The following is an 18,644-nucleotide window of genomic DNA, read 5'->3' on the forward strand; positions in this document are numbered from 1 at the left end:
TCTTCCAGCCAGGACAAGCAGGCTCAAAGACAGTTTCTTTCACCAGGCTGTCAGGAAACTCAACTCCCTCCCTGCTATACCACCATTTCCCTCCTCGCGCCACCGACGTCCATTTGTCACCTGAACCCATTTTCAAAACACTCACATTGACTTGTACATTCTGATCTCTGGACTGCACACTGCACTACATCGCACTACCACATTGGTTTAAATATCTTATTTCTTTAAATACTTAATTTAAATAATATTTTACATTTTAAAAATTTTCGACTGTTTATTTTAAGTTTATTACATTTAGATTACTTATTTTGTGTTGATCGCCGATTGTTTATTGTTTATTTATGTCTGTTAATTGTGATTATATATTGTTTTTTAATTGCTTGGTTGCACCGTGGGACTAAGAGAGAGGACTGTAATTTCATCTGTGTTGTATGTTATGCATGTAACACACTTGACAATAAAGTGACTTTAAGACTTTAAGAATTACGTTTCTCTTAGCACAACATACTGCCTCTCCAACAGTCAGAACCCCGAGCCCCTCACAGGGCCCCCCTTATATCGGGCCGGGCTGGGGCTGGGGCTGGCTCCGCCTCTCGCCCTGCCCACCGTCTCGATCTCTCTCGCCCTTGCCCGAAGGCTCTCGAGAGTTCTTCCCGGACCATGTGACCACCCATTAGCCCCCTCCACCGGTGGCCCCCCTCCAGTATCATCTGGTCACGTGTCCCCAGGTCAGCCAGAGTATCATGCCCCCAACGTAACCCCAGCTGGCTGACACTCTCGCTCTCTCAACGGGAGCCCGCAATGCACGCTGTGCGTGGTGCCACCGTGCTTAATCAGCGCTCACCCAAGCACCCACTAGGGCTGGTACTACACCTCGTGTGCGGGGTGTACACACAACAGTATACATCCCGTCGTGGCCTCAAGCCCGGCACAACACAATGACATTTCCAGTCACTACACTTGTGTTGCAATCGAAACGTCGTATTCTAAAATTTGTATTTATTTATTTCTACGTGACTTTACCGAAAGAACCAAAGAGTCAATATTGGTAAAAAAAACTGATGGAAATCTCTGGATCGCTCAACAGATGGAATAATCCTGATGATTGTGTAGTGATTGACTCAGAGACACTAAGAGTAGGAGGCACTATTTATTAACAGCCTTGACAGTCCACACAGAGTAACTCCAGCTCACCGTCAGACAGCTGGCAGACTGCCTGACTGACGACGCCGAGCAGGTGAAGACGTAGACGACGGCGAAGACTCCAGCAGCACAACGGGATCCCACTCCAGGCAACAGCCCCGAGCTTCTGCTCGGGGTCCCCTTTTATCATCCCAGCGTGGCCTTGCTCCGCCCCAGCCATGCCCCCTTTCTAGAACCTATAAGCGGGTTCCCGGGCTTCCCTCCCATGCCCCCTCTGTAACCTTTCCCCGACATCCCTCTCTGGTTTATCACGTGGCCTGCTGTCAGACGGTTGCTGCAACTGCAGATCCCTTTCTCCTCCAGCAACCAGCGCTAGGCTTCGTAGTGACCAATTCTATGTTACTACAATTGTATAATTAGGATGTAACAAACTGTCGACCATCCTGAATAGCTCAGCTGGGTGGTTCCTTGCCAAGTAAATTTTCCTGGAAATAAAATGTTTTGGCCAGAAACACTGCCCTTAAGTAATCCTGTTGACAAGCCACCAGAGATTCCGGTAAACATCGCAATGAGATATGGGCCAACAACGTTCCTTCCTCCAAAGTTCTTGCTTCCGCAAATGGCACTCCTCAAAATACCAAGGAGCAAACACCACTGGGAAAGTAGGGACTGACGAGGCGCAATGGCAGAGCGAAGTATGCCATCATACTCTTTGGTTCTTTCGGTAAAGTCACGTAGGGAGAAAAAATAATAATAGATCATGCCGTTTTGATCCCAACACAAGCAACCGTCATCAGGTGTGAAACAAACACAGCAGGAGGAATTCTGACGTAGGAGAAAGAGCTGCTGCAACAAGAGTTTATATAGGATTTTGGTGGGCCCAACCCCAGGGTAAGTGGGTGGAGCTAGAGAAGGAATTTGTACGTAAATGTAAATGTGAGAGATTAGCATGTCAATGTCAGAGCCGGGCAACAGGAACAAATCCCTAAGAGCAAGAGGTACACATGGTGAAAGGGAGACAGAGAGAGACACACAGAGAGTCGGAAATAACAGCTGACATAGGCAGGTAGGATGGAAACAGTCAGTTAAGACTTTACTTGGTTAATTACCTCCTTCCAATGATTGCTCAGTTTGTACCCATCTTCTCGGTTGAAGTTGTGTCTGTGTTTATATATCTGGATGGCTTCATGAACAAATTTCTGATGATAGCCGGTGGGTTAGCATAGTACCTTGATCTTGGAAAAATCTATTTTGTGCGAGCCCACAGCGTTAAAATAATGATCAGCAACGGCAGAGGTATTGGTCCTACCGTGTTTCAGATCTGCCTTGTGTTCGCGAACACGGTCCAAGGCAGTGATAGGCAATGCTTTTTTGTCCGCTTCCCTCCGCATCTCACAGCGTCCGTGCGATGCCGTGAGTACAGTTACGAGGTACGTGGTAGGGCGTTTGAGTGACTGGGGACTTAGGCTAGGCTCTTCTCGCAAAATATTCCCGCCGGGTAGTGCGTGGTTTGCGCTGAGAATAAAAGTTAGCACAGAGCATAGGTGTGGTGTCTGTGATGTGTGGAGCGACTGCGTGGTGAACTGCGCAGCGAGAATGAACGCAGGGCTGCGGTGTGTGCATGCATTAAGAGGTAATTGCTCGCAGGTGTGAGCGAGTTAGTGCCCCCTGTGTTAGCGATATCTGCGGTGTGCACGGGCATGCGTTTAGAGGTAATGGCATGCAGGTGCGAGCACATTCACGGCCCACTTTGTTAGTGATAGCTGCGGTGTGCACGGGCATGTGGTCTAACTCCGTGTGGCTCCAAAGCCAGCAGCACGAGTATGTCCCTCGGTGAGGGCGCTAGCGCGGGGGGCCCCGTCACTCAGTCGGCGGAGGCCCGGCGGGAGTTAACCGACGCGGTGGAGGAGGGAGTGGAATGGGCGGATGACGCGTCTCACTTGCCTAGCGAGGGCGGTGTGGTGGACGTTGGTCCTCACAGTTACCCTGGACTGAATGCTCAACTACCGGCACCACCTTGAACAAGCGAAAATTTCAACAAAAGCACAAGTGAACAATATCCAGAAACTCGCGGGAACAACATGAGGAAGTGATGCCCACATGTTGAAGATATCAACGCAGGACCTGGTCCACTCTGCAGCGGAGTGGAGGGCCAGCCCTCACACAAACCTCATCGACAACGAAATCAATACTGCACTTCATATCATCAGCGGCATTCTGAAGTCCATTCTCCTCCTGTGGATTCCTATACTCGTGAACATCGCTCCAGCCAACATCCGAAGTGATACCACGGCGATTATGGAGTACATCATGGAAAACTTCACCCTACCGCTCCACCAAGGTATAAAGGAACTCCCATGCCCAAGGCTTAAATCCAGGAAGCCAATCTGGATACTCACCTCAACTCTGGCAGCTGGAAATAAAGACACCCACACTCGTTGGTCTGAATGGTGGGCAGCTACAAACATGGCAAACAAAAACATAATTGAGGACCCGACTATTGATGAACCGGGATTCTCTCTCCAATCACGGTTGTGGACCACATTGAACAATGTTCAAACACATAATGGGTTTAGGAGGCACGTCGTCCACTGCCACTGCAGTTGGCTGCGATGGACAGAGTTGACTCAGGACAGACTTCACTGCACCTCATGATGCAATGCCCCATTTATCTATAAAACACATCACTTGCATTTAAATACTCCTCTCCAATGCAACACCTTAGTGTAGGAACACATTGAGGCATTACATTAAAGCAATTAGAGAGCCACAGTTATATTATTGGTTCTCCAAGACAGAGGTTCTCTGCAAGCCATCTGGCTACCATGAGAGATTCGTTCATGAGGCTATCCATATATACAAACACAGAGACAATTTCAACCAAGAAGATGGATTCTGGCTTAGCAATCATTGGAAGGATTTGATAAACCATTTCGGGTCTTAATTGATTGTGTTCACGCTTACGGTGACTTTCAGACCACATTCCATTCTCTTCCTCTCCACCTCCTCTTTTCCGAACATAGATGGACTCGTCCATCTGAACAACTGCCAAAATCGCTGTTCGTGGTGCTAACGTTAAGAAATAACCGCCACTTTTTTCAAATTTCTTGCTGTGTTTTTCACACCTGATGACGATTGCTTGTGTTGCAGTCGAAACGTCGTGAGCATTTTATTGTTTTGTATTTTTATTATTTTATTGAGAACCAAGAATATGAATCCCTGCAGTCACGAAAGCTTTAAATCAAAAGCCATACAGTTGTCCATCTGGGAGGTGTTGTCAGTGGCAGTGACACATGGTCTATCGATGGTGACCAAAGCATCTTTATCCATAGGCTCAACCCTTTCCTTTTAAATGCAGTGAGGACTGGCCGACATCACCACATAATGCAAGTGTTAACGACGTTGCATGATTATGAGTGACATTACACTTTAAAAAGGCACTCGTACTACACATTGCCGGTTTGAACGTGAGATGGGTGCCCCAACGCATGCTCTCATATTTAAATGTTGTATATTAGTTATACAACCAAAATACATTCAGACTTAACTATTAAAGCATTAAAAGCACGTGACAATCACTTCATATGGATTCTTACAAAGCAACAATTTGGTTATTGTGGCCTGGTGGGTGCGACCAGAATTTTCATTGGACCTTATTCCAGAGTGAAACGTAGACATGCTTTTAACAGGGCTATAACCAGGCTTACAGTAATGCCGCACAACAGTGAGACAACGAGTTTGAATGGTGGGACAATAAATACCAGAATGGCGTTCCAAACACCAGTGATGAAATCTGTATATGAACACAAAGCAGAAGTGTTTTAAGGAGGAGAGTTGAGCTAACAATAAATCCTAGAGCACTATAACATGACAAGCCATTACAATGGTACTGGAAGGGAATAAGATAATTGTTGATTCCATAAAAAAAACATTCTGCAAACACCAAATAGGACGATAGTTTCTGTCCATGTTTCTCAATACAATCTCATGTTAGCACATGGAAAATTATCATCATTGAATGAGGACATGCCTGTGAATTGTATTTTCCAAACTAGTCCTTTTGGATCTATATGAAAAGTCTAAGGACTCAGGAGTCTAACTTGCCACACTCAAGGCAACGGTGTGGCTTCTAACATATTCGTGATGTCCGCTACATTCCATATACCACAGCAGGAGGAAACACCTGCACTCCCATCCCAATGCAAGAAAAGCCTCTTAGCAAGAGCATCACAGCTCCACCTGCTGGAGTCCCTGAGGCTCTGCGTTCACTGGGGCCACGTACTCCTCTTCCTCTGCACGAGCCCCCTGGCTCCATGCACACCAGTGCCGTCTCCGTGTCCTCCATGTGTCCCCTGAGCCATCGACTGCATCTCCTGAAGCCTCAGTGTGCGACGCAGAGCTGCTACTGAGGATATGGGGCCCCAACCAGTCTTTCCATGATTCGGGGATACCACTTGTGCATTTGGGTCCATCCTTGTCAATCCCAGTCACTAGTAGGATACTCGCACAACCTCCGCTCAGTCAGTTCACCCACTACATTAATTGTTGGTGCAATAGCCCCCCCATCAAGAATACTTTAGCCCAGCAATCGCAAACATCACAGACTCCAGGCCAACGCAGCAGAACACCAATGAGTGGACTGCAATCCCTTTGCCTACAAACCCAGCGATGAGACCCTGACTGCAGTGCAGAATGTAAGAACACTCCACCTCTTAAAAAATGTTTTCTCGACAAAAACATCTGCACATTGCAAGTTAAAAGGGAAAGACCTGCAGTGAGTCTCCTAGGTGTTGAAATGCGGGGAAAGGGAGAATCAGCCATGGCAAGTGGCTCTGACTGCACGAGGAGCCATGTGACGCGTAGGCAGAAGGAGTAAACACAGCAAGAGTGGACAGGGCAGCTTCATCTTGCCGTCGTCCTTGTCGAGTCTGGGAATCTCTCCCCAGGTTCACTTCACCTTTGCTTTTTTTTCGCCCTTCACCACACCGTGGTTATTTTTGTGGATGGCAAGATAGTCCTTGCGCTTAAACGCTTTTCCGCACACGGGGCACTCAAACAGTTTCTTTCCCGAGTGGATCGCTTCGTGCCTCTGCAGGTCGCCCTTCTGCGTGAATGCCTTCTCACACTGCACGCACTTGTAGGGCCTCTCCCCCGTGTGCGTCCTCTGGTGGATCTGCAGGTACTCTGACTTCTTGAAGGCCTTGTCACACACCGCGCACGTGTAGGGCTTCTCACCCGTGTGGTTCCTCTGGTGGATCAGCAGGTACTTCTTTTGCCTAAACGCCATCTCGCACAGGAGGCACTTGTACGGCTTCTCGTTGGTGTGCGTGCGCTGGTGCACGAGGAGGTGCTCCTTGCGAGAGAACTCCTTGTCGCACACCGTGCACACGTACAGCCTCTCGCCGGTGTGCGTCTTCTCGTGGACCAGCAGATGCCCCTTCCTGGGGAACGCTTTCTCGCACACGCCGCACGCGTACGGCTTCGCACCGCTGTGGGACATCAGGTGCATGCGCAGGTGGCCCTTCTGCGTGAACGCCTTACCACACTCGGTGCAGCCATATGGCTTCTCACCCGTGTGCGTCCTCTGGTGAACTATCAAGTATCGCTTCCGCTTGAACGCCTTGTCGCAGACGGCACACCCGTGAAGCCTCTCCGTGGCACGGGAGCCTGGCTGGCCCGGGAGGCTGGCGCCGGTAACGTTGTCATCGTCGTCACCGAGTCCCTCCGGGTGAGGGGCCACCGCCGTGCGCCGGTGCCACAGCTCGTGCTGGCGCAGAGATCTCTGGCGGCCAAACTCGCGGCCGCACACCAGACAGGGGAAGCTGGCACCATCCACTCCATCCTCTGCAGCGACAAAAAAATAAATGTGGGGGCACGTGGCTCTTGGGTGTTCGGCGTTAACGAGGGGAGAGCGTGGGAACATAACTTCCCCGTATGTTGTAATGCACCCGTGACACGTCGGAGTGCCCAGACACGTATGCAGGAGGAGGAAGGGAATGGGGTAGAACAAAAGAAGGAGAGAACAAGCAGTTCAAGAAGTCTAAAGACACATGACTAAAGCAGGGGTCGGCAACTTGTGGCTCGCAGCTGCATGCGGCAGCTCTTTGAGTAACTGCTTCGTGACGTTTATTTATTAAGGACCGCTGTTTCGTATTCACCTTGATGCATATTGTGGCGCTTGAAATATTGCGTTTTATTTTATTTTGGTTGTCAACCCCTGGGCTGAAGCTGAAAAGTTTTGAGAGAAAGATGCGACCGGAAAAATTATTGGCTACATTAAATCGCCTAACGGACATAACCAGCAGGTATTCTAAGCTCTAGATCAGGGGGTGTCAAAACACTTGACGCGGGCCGGACCCGGCAACCCCAAGCCCCCTTCCTCCAGGCTTGCCAAGTGTTTTAATCGTTACCACTTATTTAAATTTGTTATAATTTATTTATAGAATATTTTAAAGCTTCGACATGAATTCAACCTGAATTTAAAATGGGGGATTTTGGCGTGCCTTGCAGTTAGAAATTAAATGAACTCTCTTTTCCCATGCATTCTAACTCTTTCTTCTCGATGACCGAGCCCAGACATCCTCCCCCCCCAGCCGCCGTCACCCGGTTTGCCCACTGCAATGTTTGCACACAGAGCCCCAGTCCCCCCCACGGCAACTTTATCTGGTGGCTAAGAGATGTTAACTACCTTGCCTGGTATACAGGAGGTCGTGGGTTCGATCCCGACCCTGACGCCTGCTGTGTATGTGGAGTCTGCGTGTCTCTCTGTCCGTGGTCACGTGGATTTCTTTCCGGCTCCTCCAGGTTTCCCCTCCAGGTCTCACCTCCAGATTTAGAAACGTGCGTTTAGAGTATTTGGCTGCTATACATTTCCATGAGATAAGCCACTTTTTTGAGTTATCACTTGTGGGCAGATCTCCTTCTCAAAAAGAGCTACATAGCTAAGTGGGCCTTACTTTGTGATATAAAAACTGTTCAGTTTTAGTTTATCTGTGTGATAGACATCTGCAGAAGTACACTGATCCCTCCGCCACCACCTCTGTCCCTAGAAATCCGAGGAAGTGCCTCACGCTGGTTCTATGCACGCACTTCATACCGATATGACGACTATCCTCACTCCAGCAGCAAAATCCGTTTCAAATGGCAGTTAAAATAAAAAATTCAAATGCGTGGGAATATTTTTTTGAAGTGTCTTATAAGTCTTATAGGCCAATTATGATATTAAAGAAAAGGTCGATAAGGAGCGTAGAATTCTGCAAGAAAGGTGGAAGAATTCTAATTTGTTTGTGGAGGTAAATGGAAAGCCAACATGCTTGATCTGCGCACAGAAAAACAAAGCTGGCAAGAGTCCAGTCCACTTGTTTCAAACTTCGATGTAGTGGTCCAAACAAAGAGGTGGCAGGCAGCAGGAAGCGAGCAGTCGCGGCACTGAGTGAGTAGCTATACAAATCATTTCATTCATTTAGGTGTTTTTACATTCCTCTTGATATGCAAATTCCTTTGTCAAGGCACTCTTCCCCCTCCAACGCAGCTTAAATATACGCTGCCAAGCGTGGTGGTGTTCATTCAGACGCTGTCTTTATGACAGACCTGTTCTTCACCTGAGGACGGCTGCTTGCGTTGTGGCCGAAACGTCGTGAGAATTGTTTTATGTGAAATTTGTATTATTTTATTACTTACCTTCTACGGGACTTTACCAAAAGAACCAAGAAGATGAATCCCTGTAGTCACGAAAGCTTTAAATCGAAATTACGTGGGTTGTTGATGGGAATTTAGCTATACTATTGTTGTTTTAATACAGCCGACGTTCGGTAACGCTGTATGATTATTACGCTTTTCATTTTCGTAGGCCCTGTGTGGCCTGCGGGGGGTGCATTTGATTTCAAACCGGCACCGCTGTCCAATTGAGTCTGCTCTAGACAACGGCGAGGAGGCCAGGACTTGAACTTGAGATTTGCGTTTGGAGAAACGCAACGAGGCGACGGCGGTGAGCAAATTAAAGAGAGAGAGAGCGGAGGTGGGGGGAGGGGGGGTAGCAGCGCTCAGCCCCCACCTGAGGCTTCGCTCTTCACCGTGAGCCATGACGCTGCCTCTCCCGGGCTCTCTGTACAGCTGTCTGCAGCTACAGCACGCACAAAGACAAATACATCACACAAGGTACTCATATAAGGCCGAGTCGACTTAGGCAAGGCCTCGGCCTGGTTCAAATACAGTCTGTTCTCCTAAAACGCTATGCATGTATTAAGGAACACTTTTTTCATTAAACTGATGCGAATTGCTTAAAATGCGATCGAGTGAACAGAAATGAGTCACGCGAGTAGGAATAATCAGTTGCACGTCTGTCTTGGCGTAGCATCATCGCACAAAGCATTGGGATGCTGCTGGATGATTCAAGACGATACCCACCATGCCCCGGTCTTTGTTCAGCCTGCGTATGCATCTTACGTGTTATCGCGGACTGTGCTTTACCCAACGTTATTTATAACGCGTTTTTTTTCATAACGCGGTTTTATTCAGCAAGGCAACTACTACCGTGTTATAGGAGATCAACAGACTGTACAGTGAAACCTTGGATTGCGAGCATAATTCGTTCCGTAAATGTGCTCGTAATCCAAAGCACACGTATATCAAAGCGAATTTCCCCATAAGAAATAATGGAAACTCAGATGATTCGTTCCACAACCCAAAAATATTCATATAAAAATGATTAATACAAAATACTGTACCTTTTTATATATATTTTTTTTTATTTAATATAAAGTAATCAAATATATTAATTAAATTTAATCGTGGCTGGTGTAAGAGAGACGAGATAGGAGAGGAGGAGGGGGCCATTATTGCAGTACAGTTACTAAAGAAGTCACTACACAAAATAAAAAAAATGCTTTACGCACACACGTGGTCACAACACTATAGAGTACTGTAGGAAACAGTATACGCTCACACGGATGTTGACTATACGAGTGAGGCACGCCGACTGAGACCGAGCATGGGAGATGATTACCCACAATCCCGCAGCGAGAGAGAGAAGAACAATTGGCTCAGTTGTGATCACGTGACGCTCGGCAGACAAAGCATATACTGTACGTACTGCTCGTATTGCAAGATATCGCTCGTTAATCAAATTATTTTTTCTTTTAAAAATTTGCTCGTCTTGCAAATCACTCGTAGACCAAGTTACTCGCAATCCAAGGTTTCACTGGTCTTGCTTTCACTGTTATTGGTCGTGAGCGGGAATGAAACGTGGATCGCCACATTTGACACATGGGGCGGAATGGTGGCACAGTGCCGAGCGCTGCTCATCACCGGCATCGCCTCTCTGTGCCGAGTTTTGTGTTCTCCCCCTGGTTCTGCTTGTGTTTTCTCCAGGTTCTTAAGTTTTCTGCCGAAGCTACACAAAAAGCACCTACACACATGGTGTAACTGATATTGGCCAAAACTTCCCAATGCTAAAAAAATCAAATCCCCTGCAAATTACTTCAATTGAGATCACACGCAGCAAATTGGCAGGATCCTTTTGAGCCTCAGTTCTTGATGGGTCTTTTTCTTTAAGTACGGCTGCTGATGTAGATACAGATCAACAACTACATTTACACATTCAGGTGGTCAAGCCAGATAACCGCATCAGGAGCAGAGGAATGTATCGCCGTGATATCTCCATCGTATTTGTAGATCGGCTATTGCGTCGCTATAAGTTTTACGGTTTATTCTGGATGACCACAGGTCGCACACTACTGGAGAGCTTTTAATTTTCGATTTGTGCATAAGGTATCCGCATCTGCCATGGTTTGTGTGGATGCAATTTATGGTGGACCATCAAATCGTAGAAGATCAAATCTTCTGCATTAAGTCTTTCACGAGGTGTTTGTGAGTTATTTTGAACTCCATTCAGCTCTACAAGCTTCACTGGGGTTGAACTCGCATTGTTAAAGGTTAAGCACATGGGGTCAATAAGGGTAACTGCAAGCGATGGCGTGGGATGTTATCGAGATCCTGGCGAATGGCAAGGCGACTATTTTCCTCGATTCTCAGGACTTCCCGGAGGGTTTCAGCATTGCGGCGGAGGGGTTGGGGAGAGATTTGTGACAGCACGGGCCGCCAGGGTGTTGGGGTCGACTTGAGGGTTCCAGTGATGCACTGCATTGCTGTGTTCAGTTGGACATCAACAAGTCGAGCGCGACTACTTCTGGTCCAGGCGTGGTGTGTGAGGAGGGTGAGTGATGAGTGCAGCGAGTGGAGTGAGTGATGAGTGCAGCGAGTGGGGTGAGTGATGAGTGCAACGAGTGGGGTGAGAAGATTGAGTAAGGGTGGCGAGTGGAGTGAGTGTGGCGAGTGAGCGTGGTGAGTGTACTGAGCAGGATGAGTGAGTGAGGTGAGTGTGGTGAGTGAGAGTGGTGAGTAGGGTGAGTGAGATGAGTGTGGTGAGTGAGAGTGGAGAGTAGGGTGAGTGAGGTGAGTGTGGTGAGTGCAGGGGGAAGGGCCCTCACCCTCCAGCTTCAACGCTGCATGCGTCCATGACTCCTCCTGCTTCATGAGTGCCGCATCAAGCGCAGAAGCAGCAGCTGGTGGCACCCAGGAGCACATTGGGTCCATCTCCATGGAGACCTGGACACAGAGACAGCTTCTACACCAGAGACACCGGGACCCAGAGACAGCCTCTACACCACAGAGACACCTGGACACAGAGACAGCATCTACACCACAGAGACACCTGGACACAGAGACAGCCTCTACACCACAGAGACACCTGGACCCAGAGACAGCCTCTACACCAGAGACAGCTGGACACAGAGACAGCCTCTACACCACAGAGACACCTGGACACAGAGACAGCATCTACACCACAGAGACACCTGGACACAGAGACAGCCTCTAAACCACAGAGACACCTGGACCCAGAGACAGCCTCTACACCACAGAGACAGACACAGAGACAGCCTCTACACTACAGAGACACCTGGACACAGAGACAGCCTCTACACCACAGAGACACCTGGACGCAGAGACAGCCTCTACACCACAGAGACAGACACAGAGACAGCCTCTACACTACAGAGACACCTGGACACAGAGACAGCCTCTACACCACAGAGACAGCTGGACCCAGAGACAGACGCTACACCAGAGACACCTGCACAGAGACAGCCTCTACACCACAGAGACACCTGGACCCATAGACAGCCTCTACACCACAGAGACAGCTGGACACAGAGACAGCTTCTACACCACAGAGACACCTGGATCCAGAGACAGCTTCTACACCACAGAGACAACTGGACACAGAGACAGCTTCTACACCACAGAGACACCTGGACCCAGAGACAGCCTCTACACCAGAGACAGCTGGACACAGAGACAGCCTCTAAACCACAGAGACACCTGGACACAGAGACAGCCTCTACACCACAGAGACACCTGGACACAGAGACAGCCTCTACACTACAGAGACAGCTGGACACAGAGACAGCTTCTACACCACAGAGACACCTGGACACAGAGACAGCTTCTACACCACAGAGACAGCTGGACACAGAGACAGCTTCTACACCACAGAGACACCTGGACACAGAGACAGCCTCTACACCACAGAGACACCTGGACACAGAGACAGCCTCTACACCACAGAGACACCTGGACACAGAGACAGCTTCTACACCACAGAGACACCTGGACACAGAGACAGCCGCTCCACCAGAGAGACACCTGGACACAGAGACAGCCTCTACACCACAGAGACACCTGGACACAGAGACAGCCTCTACACCACAGAGACAGCTGGACACAGAGACAGCTTCTACACCACAGAGACAGCTGGACACAGAGACAGCCTCTACACCACAGAGACAGCTGGACACAGAAACAGCTTCTACACCACAGAGACACCTGGACACAGAGACAGCCGCTACACCACAGAGACACCTGCACAGAGACAGCCTCTACACCACAGACACCTGGACACAGAGACAGCTTCTACACCACAGAGACACCTGGACACAGAGATAGCCTCTACACCACAGAGATAGCCTCTACACCACAGAGACACCTGGACACAGAGACAGCCTCTACGCCACAGAGACACCTGGACACAGAGACAGTCGCTACACCACAGAGACAGCTGGACAGAGACAGCCTCTACACCACAGAGACAGCTGGACACAGAGACAGCTTCTACACCACAGAGACACCTGCACAGAGACAGCCGCTACACCACAGAGACACCTGGACACAGAGACAGCCTCTACACCACAGAGACACCTGGACACAGAGACAGCTTCTACACCAGAGACACCTGGACACAGAGATAGCCGCTACACCACAGAGACAGCCTCTACACCACAGAGACACCTGGACACAGAGACAGCCTCTACACCACAGACACCTGGACACAGAGACAGCTTCTACACCACAGAGACACCTGGACACAGAGACAGCCTCTACACCACAGAGACACCTGGTCACAGAGACAGCCTCTACACCACAGAGACAGCTGGACACAGAAACAGCTTCTACACCACAGAGACACCTGCACAGAGACAGCCTCTACACCACAGACACCTGGACACAGAGACAGCTTCTACACCACAGAGACACCTGGACACAGAGATAGCCTCTACACCACAGAGATAGCCTCTACACCACAGAGACACCTGGACACAGAGACAGCCTCTACGCCACAGAGACACCTGGACACAGAGACAGTCGCTACACCACAGAGACAGCTGGACACAGAGACAGCCTCTACACCACAGAGACAGCTGGACACAGAGACAGCTTCTACACCACAGAGACACCTGTACAGAGACAGCCTCTACACCACAGACACCTGGACACAGAGACAGCCTCTACACCACAGAGACACCTGGTCACAGAGACAGCCTCTACACCACAGACACCTGGACACAGAGACAGCCTCTACACCACAGAGACACCTGGTCACAGAGACAGCCTCTACACCACAGACACCTGGACACAGATACAGCTTCTACACCACAGAGACACCTGGACACAGAGACAGTCGCTACACCACAGAGACAGCTGGACACAGAGACAGCCTCTACACCACAGATACCTGGACCCAGAGACAGCCTCTACACCACAGAGACAGCCTCTACACCACAGAGACACCTGGACACAGAGACAGCCTCCACACCACAGAGACAGCTGGACACAGAGACAGTCGCTACACCACAGAGACACCTGGACCCAGAGACAGCCGCTACACCACAGAGACAGCTGGACACAGAGACAGCCTCTACACCACAGACACCTGGACCCAGAGACAGCCTCTACACCACAGAGACAGCCTCTACACCACAGAGACACCTGGACACAGAGACAGCCTCCACACCACAGAGACAGCTGGACCCATAGACAGCTTCTACACCGCGACGCACGAGGCCAACACCACGCCCGACCGCCTTTGTCTCCCCAAGTGACGACGTTAACACATCGCGCCGGGTTGCTAATTTGAGGCCGAGTGGACCTAGGGCAGGCCCCGGGACCGGTCGAGATAATCGTCAACCGGTGGAGGCGGGCGGGAATCCAACACCACCGAGTGGCCAGGCGTGGAGGGGAGCGCGGCGCTAACTGCTGCGCCACCGCTCCCCATCACCACTCGCGGGGTCGACTTCGGCTACTCACAGCGTGGCGGAGGGCAGCCGCATGGGATCGATTCCAGTAATCGCGACTCTCGATTCTCCAGGTTTGCCCCGCTGGAGTCGGATCGCCGTGACCGATTTCAATCGCGCGGCGTTTGATGTGTTCTGGCACCAATGGTTGTGGACGAATTCAGCGGAAGTAAGAAATCGATACTCTTTGGGTCTTTCGGTCAACTCACGTAGATAGAAAAGTAATGAACAATTATTATTTAATTAAATAATAATAAAAAATTGATATTTTCATTATTTTCTTTTATCTCCGTGACTTTACCGACAGACCCAAAGAGTTTGAATTCCTGCAGTCCCGAACGCTTTAAGTCAAGAAATCGATTATAGATTCCGACATTTTAAACAGATTTAGAATCGATTCCTCGCTTTTGCTCCCTTCTTTAAACTCAACGACATGCAGTCATCGACTTACGAACTCGAGACTTCCAAACACCCGCACTTAAGAACCTGCTTCCATGAAATATTAACTTTTTTTACATTAAGTTAAAACTCGAACTCGCATTTGCGACTTAAACCGCGGAACTCTGAGTCAGCCTCGCACTGGGAGTGTGTGCACGCGCGAGTGTGTGTGTGTGCGTGTGCAAGTGTGTGCGTGTGCAAGTGTGTGCGTGTGCAAGTGTGTGCGTGTGCAAGTGTGTGCGTGTGCAAGTGTGTGCGTGCGCAAGTGGGGAGCGGTAGTGTAGCGGTTAGCGCGCTGCGCTATAATCCCGGCGACCCGGGTTCGATTCCTGCTCACGGCCAACATCGGTGACAATTATCTGAACCGGTCCCGGGCCTCCCCTAGGTCGACTCAGCCTCAAATTAGTACCTGGTGCGGTGTGTAAACATTGCCACTAGGGAGAGAAAGGCGGTCGGGCATGGTTCTGGCCACCCACCCCCTCGTGTACCGTTCTGGCCTTCATAGGTGCTCGCTAACAGTACTTGCCCCGACAGTCTATATGGGGGGTCTTTGTCTTTATCTTTGTTTTGTGTGTGTGTGAAAGTGTCCGGCAAAACAACCTCCTACCTCCTCGCGGTGCCGGACGGGCAACACTGTCGTGGGCAGTGCTGTGGGGGGAGGGCCAATGCCCATTGGCCTCTCCCCTCATGGCGTCTGTGACCACCACAGTGGCTAAACGGGGGCTCTGGATGGGTGCGAGCGGCTGGTAACCCCTCCACCTTCAATGAATTACCACTAAACTACGATATAAACAAAAACCTGTAACAAATAAGCTTGTGCCGGAGGCCCCGGGGGGTCAGGCTTTTATGACGCCTCCTGGCCAAACCCCATTTGGCGGAGCCAGGAGATTGAATCTTCACCCTCGGGGCTCCTCCAGAAACAACGAAAAACCATTGCGGATGGCCACGTGGAATGTTCGAACGCTCACTGCGGAGGAGAGGCTGCCACTCCTTTGTCGGGAGCTGGACCGGTACCGCCTGGATCTCTGTGGCATTCAGGAGGTCCGGTGGACCGGTTCTGGTTCCTGCCACCATAAGGGGTGGACAGTCCTTCACTCGGGGCAGGAGACAGCCAAACAACAGGGTGTGGCTCTTCTTCTGAACAAAAGAATGAAGGGGGTGTGGGAGCGTGGCAGTGAGGTGTGGGAAGCTGTAAGCCCCAGGATACTTTGGGCTCGCCTTCCCATCAACCGGAGGCGAGGAATAGTGGTGGTGGTTACTTATGCCCCCACCGAAGACGAACATCCGTGGAGGGATGCAGGCAAAGCCGATGAGTCAGATGCCTTATATGACCTCCTGTCACAGGTGCTGGCTAAAGTGGCCACTCGGGACAGAGTCATCTTGTTGGGTGACTTCAATGCCCGAGTTGGTCATGATGCTGGCACCTGGTCTGGAGTGATTGGAAGGCATGGGCCAGATCAGCTCAATAACAACGGTAGGAGGCTGCTAGATTTTTGTGCAGCCCATGGGCTTGTAATTACCAACACGCTCTTCCGGCATCGGCACATCCACACAACATCATGGATGCATGCCGGGTCCAAGCAAGAACATCTGCTGGACTACATAGTGACGGACCAGCGGATGCGAGCCCATGTCCTTGACACCAGGACCTACCGTGGAGCTGATCTGCCCTCTGACCATCGACTAGTCATCTGTAAGATGCGCCTGCCATTCTTCCACTCCGGTGGTGGGTGTACACCAAGGACCCCATTCCAACCAAAAGTGGCCTGGTCTCAGTTAGTTGATGAAAGTTGCAAGCGAGAATTTCATCATCGCTTGCAGCTGGGGATGGCATCGTCCCACACTCCACCTGATGTCGAGGGTAAATGGGCGAGGTTTAAGACTGTGACTCATGCAGCTGCAATGGCTGCTTTGGGTACGCGGTCCAGACCTCCCCAGAAACCCTGGCTGACAGAGGAGGTGTTCAGGTTAATTGAGAAAAAGCGACATGCCCACTCTCATCGGCTACAGCATCCCACGTCAGAGAATGAGGAGGTTTACTGCAGCCTTCGCTCGGAGGTTCGGAGAGCCGTAAGGCGCTGCAAGAATGGGTGGTGGTCGCGGGTTGCTGAGGAGATGGAGTCTGCCTCAGTGGCCCGCGATCACAAATCACTATTTAACTCAATCAAAAAAGTAACCTGCAGCGCCACACCTATTACCATCATTAGGGGAAAAAACGGTGATCCAAACGGTGACCCCCAGGAACAGGTTTGCAGATTTGCTGAGCATTTCTGTGAGGTCCTGGGGGAGGGAAAATCTTTCAGCCAGGAAAACATCATGGCACAAAGTGGGGATAACCCTGCTGAGGCTGCGGTGCCTCAAATATTGGAAGAGGTCACCCCCTGTGAGTGGCTGACTGAGGTGCCATCTGTTGAGGAAGTACTGAAGGCGATCCGGAGTCTGAGACCAGGAAAGGCACCGGGCAGAGATGATCTCCCAAGCGAAATGCTGAGGGAGGGTGGCGTTTGTGCACAGACTGCCCTATATAACATCATAACAACAGTCTGGACCGCTGGACGGGTACCGCAGGATTGGAAGGATGCCCTGGTGGTCCCCCTCTTTAAGAAGGGGGACCGCACAGACTGTAACAATTACAGGGGCATCTCACTCCTCAGTGTGCCGGGAAAGGTCCTGGCAATGATTATTCAACATCGCCTTGCTAGACACGCTGAGGAGAGGCTTGCGGAACCCCAATGCGGTTTCAGGAAAGGGCGGTCCTGCACAGATGCCATATTTTCTGTCCGTCTGCTACAGCAGAGGTGTAGGGAATTCCAACAAGACCTACATCTCTGCTTTATTGACCTGGTCAAGGCCTATGATACCATCAGTAGGCCTGGGCTCTGGGTTGTTCTTTGTGCTTTCGGAGTCCCTGACCCTCTGCTCATGATCATTAAGGACCTTCATGATGGTGAGCGGGCCCGGGTAAAACTACGTGGCCGGGAGTCGGAGCCTTTCTCTGTACACCTTGGGGTGCGACAGGGATGTCCTCTGGCTCCCACATTATTTAACATCTATTTCGACTGCGTAGTTCGTGAAGCCTTCAATAGCTGTACCGGGGGAATTTCCATTTGGTACAGATATAATGGGAGGCTGATCGACGCCTGGGTGCGATCAAGGGATGGCTCCCTATTGGTCAACCACGTTATGTATGCCGATGATTTGGTAATAGCTGCTCATTCAGAAGAGGAGTTGGAGACGCTGCTGCTGAGACTGGAGCGTGCCACTAAGAGGTGGGGTCTTACCATCAGCCCCACCAAAACTAAGCACCTGCCTGGGTATTTTGTACCATCGGACACTCCACCCCCACAACTCCCAATCGGTGATGGGGCAGTTGTGGAGAGAGTGGAGAGTTTCCCATACCTGGGCAGTGTGCTTATGACCGGCTCCAGTTTATCA

The 18,644-nt window shown here is 50.3% G+C and overlaps 1 protein-coding gene across 1 annotated transcript; it reads right to left on the reverse strand.

Annotated features, from left to right (window-relative positions):
• Nucleotides 1-463: 463 nt before the first annotated feature.
• On the reverse strand, nucleotides 464-14,887 carry LOC144737705 (uncharacterized). The gene is made up of 4 exons (XM_078620558.1): nucleotides 14,785-14,887; nucleotides 11,631-11,748; nucleotides 9,197-9,265; nucleotides 464-6,987 (listed from the first exon to the last, which is right to left on the reverse strand). The coding sequence occupies exons 2-4, from the start codon at nucleotides 11,740-11,742 to the stop codon at nucleotides 6,092-6,094; spliced, it is 1,077 nt and encodes a 358-aa protein (XP_078476684.1). The 5' UTR covers nucleotides 11,743-11,748; nucleotides 14,785-14,887; the 3' UTR covers nucleotides 464-6,091.
• Between the last annotated feature and the right edge of the window lie 3,757 nt (nucleotides 14,888-18,644).

The sequence above is a fragment of the Lampetra planeri genome, chromosome 72, assembly GCF_965212315.1.
Source record: "Lampetra planeri chromosome 72, kcLamPlan1.2.h2, whole genome shotgun sequence".
Taxonomy (NCBI): Eukaryota; Metazoa; Chordata; class Hyperoartia; order Petromyzontiformes; family Petromyzontidae; genus Lampetra; species Lampetra planeri.

What these genes read in the sequence shown, in the direction of transcription:
- LOC144737705 (XM_078620558.1), bottom strand. Translation starts at nt 11,742, where the DNA reads ATGGAGATGGACCCAATGTGCTCCTGGGTGCCACCAGCTGCTGCTTCT. An exon ending in TGCAGCGTTGAAGCTGGAGG is followed by an intron (nt 9,266 to 11,630) that starts GTGAGGGCCCTT and finishes TGCGTGCTGTAG; the next exon opens with CTGCAGACAGCTGTACAGAG. An exon ending in GGTGAAGAGCGAAGCCTCAG is followed by an intron (nt 6,988 to 9,196) that starts GTGGGGGCTGAG and finishes TTGTCGCTGCAG; the next exon opens with AGGATGGAGTGGATGGTGCC.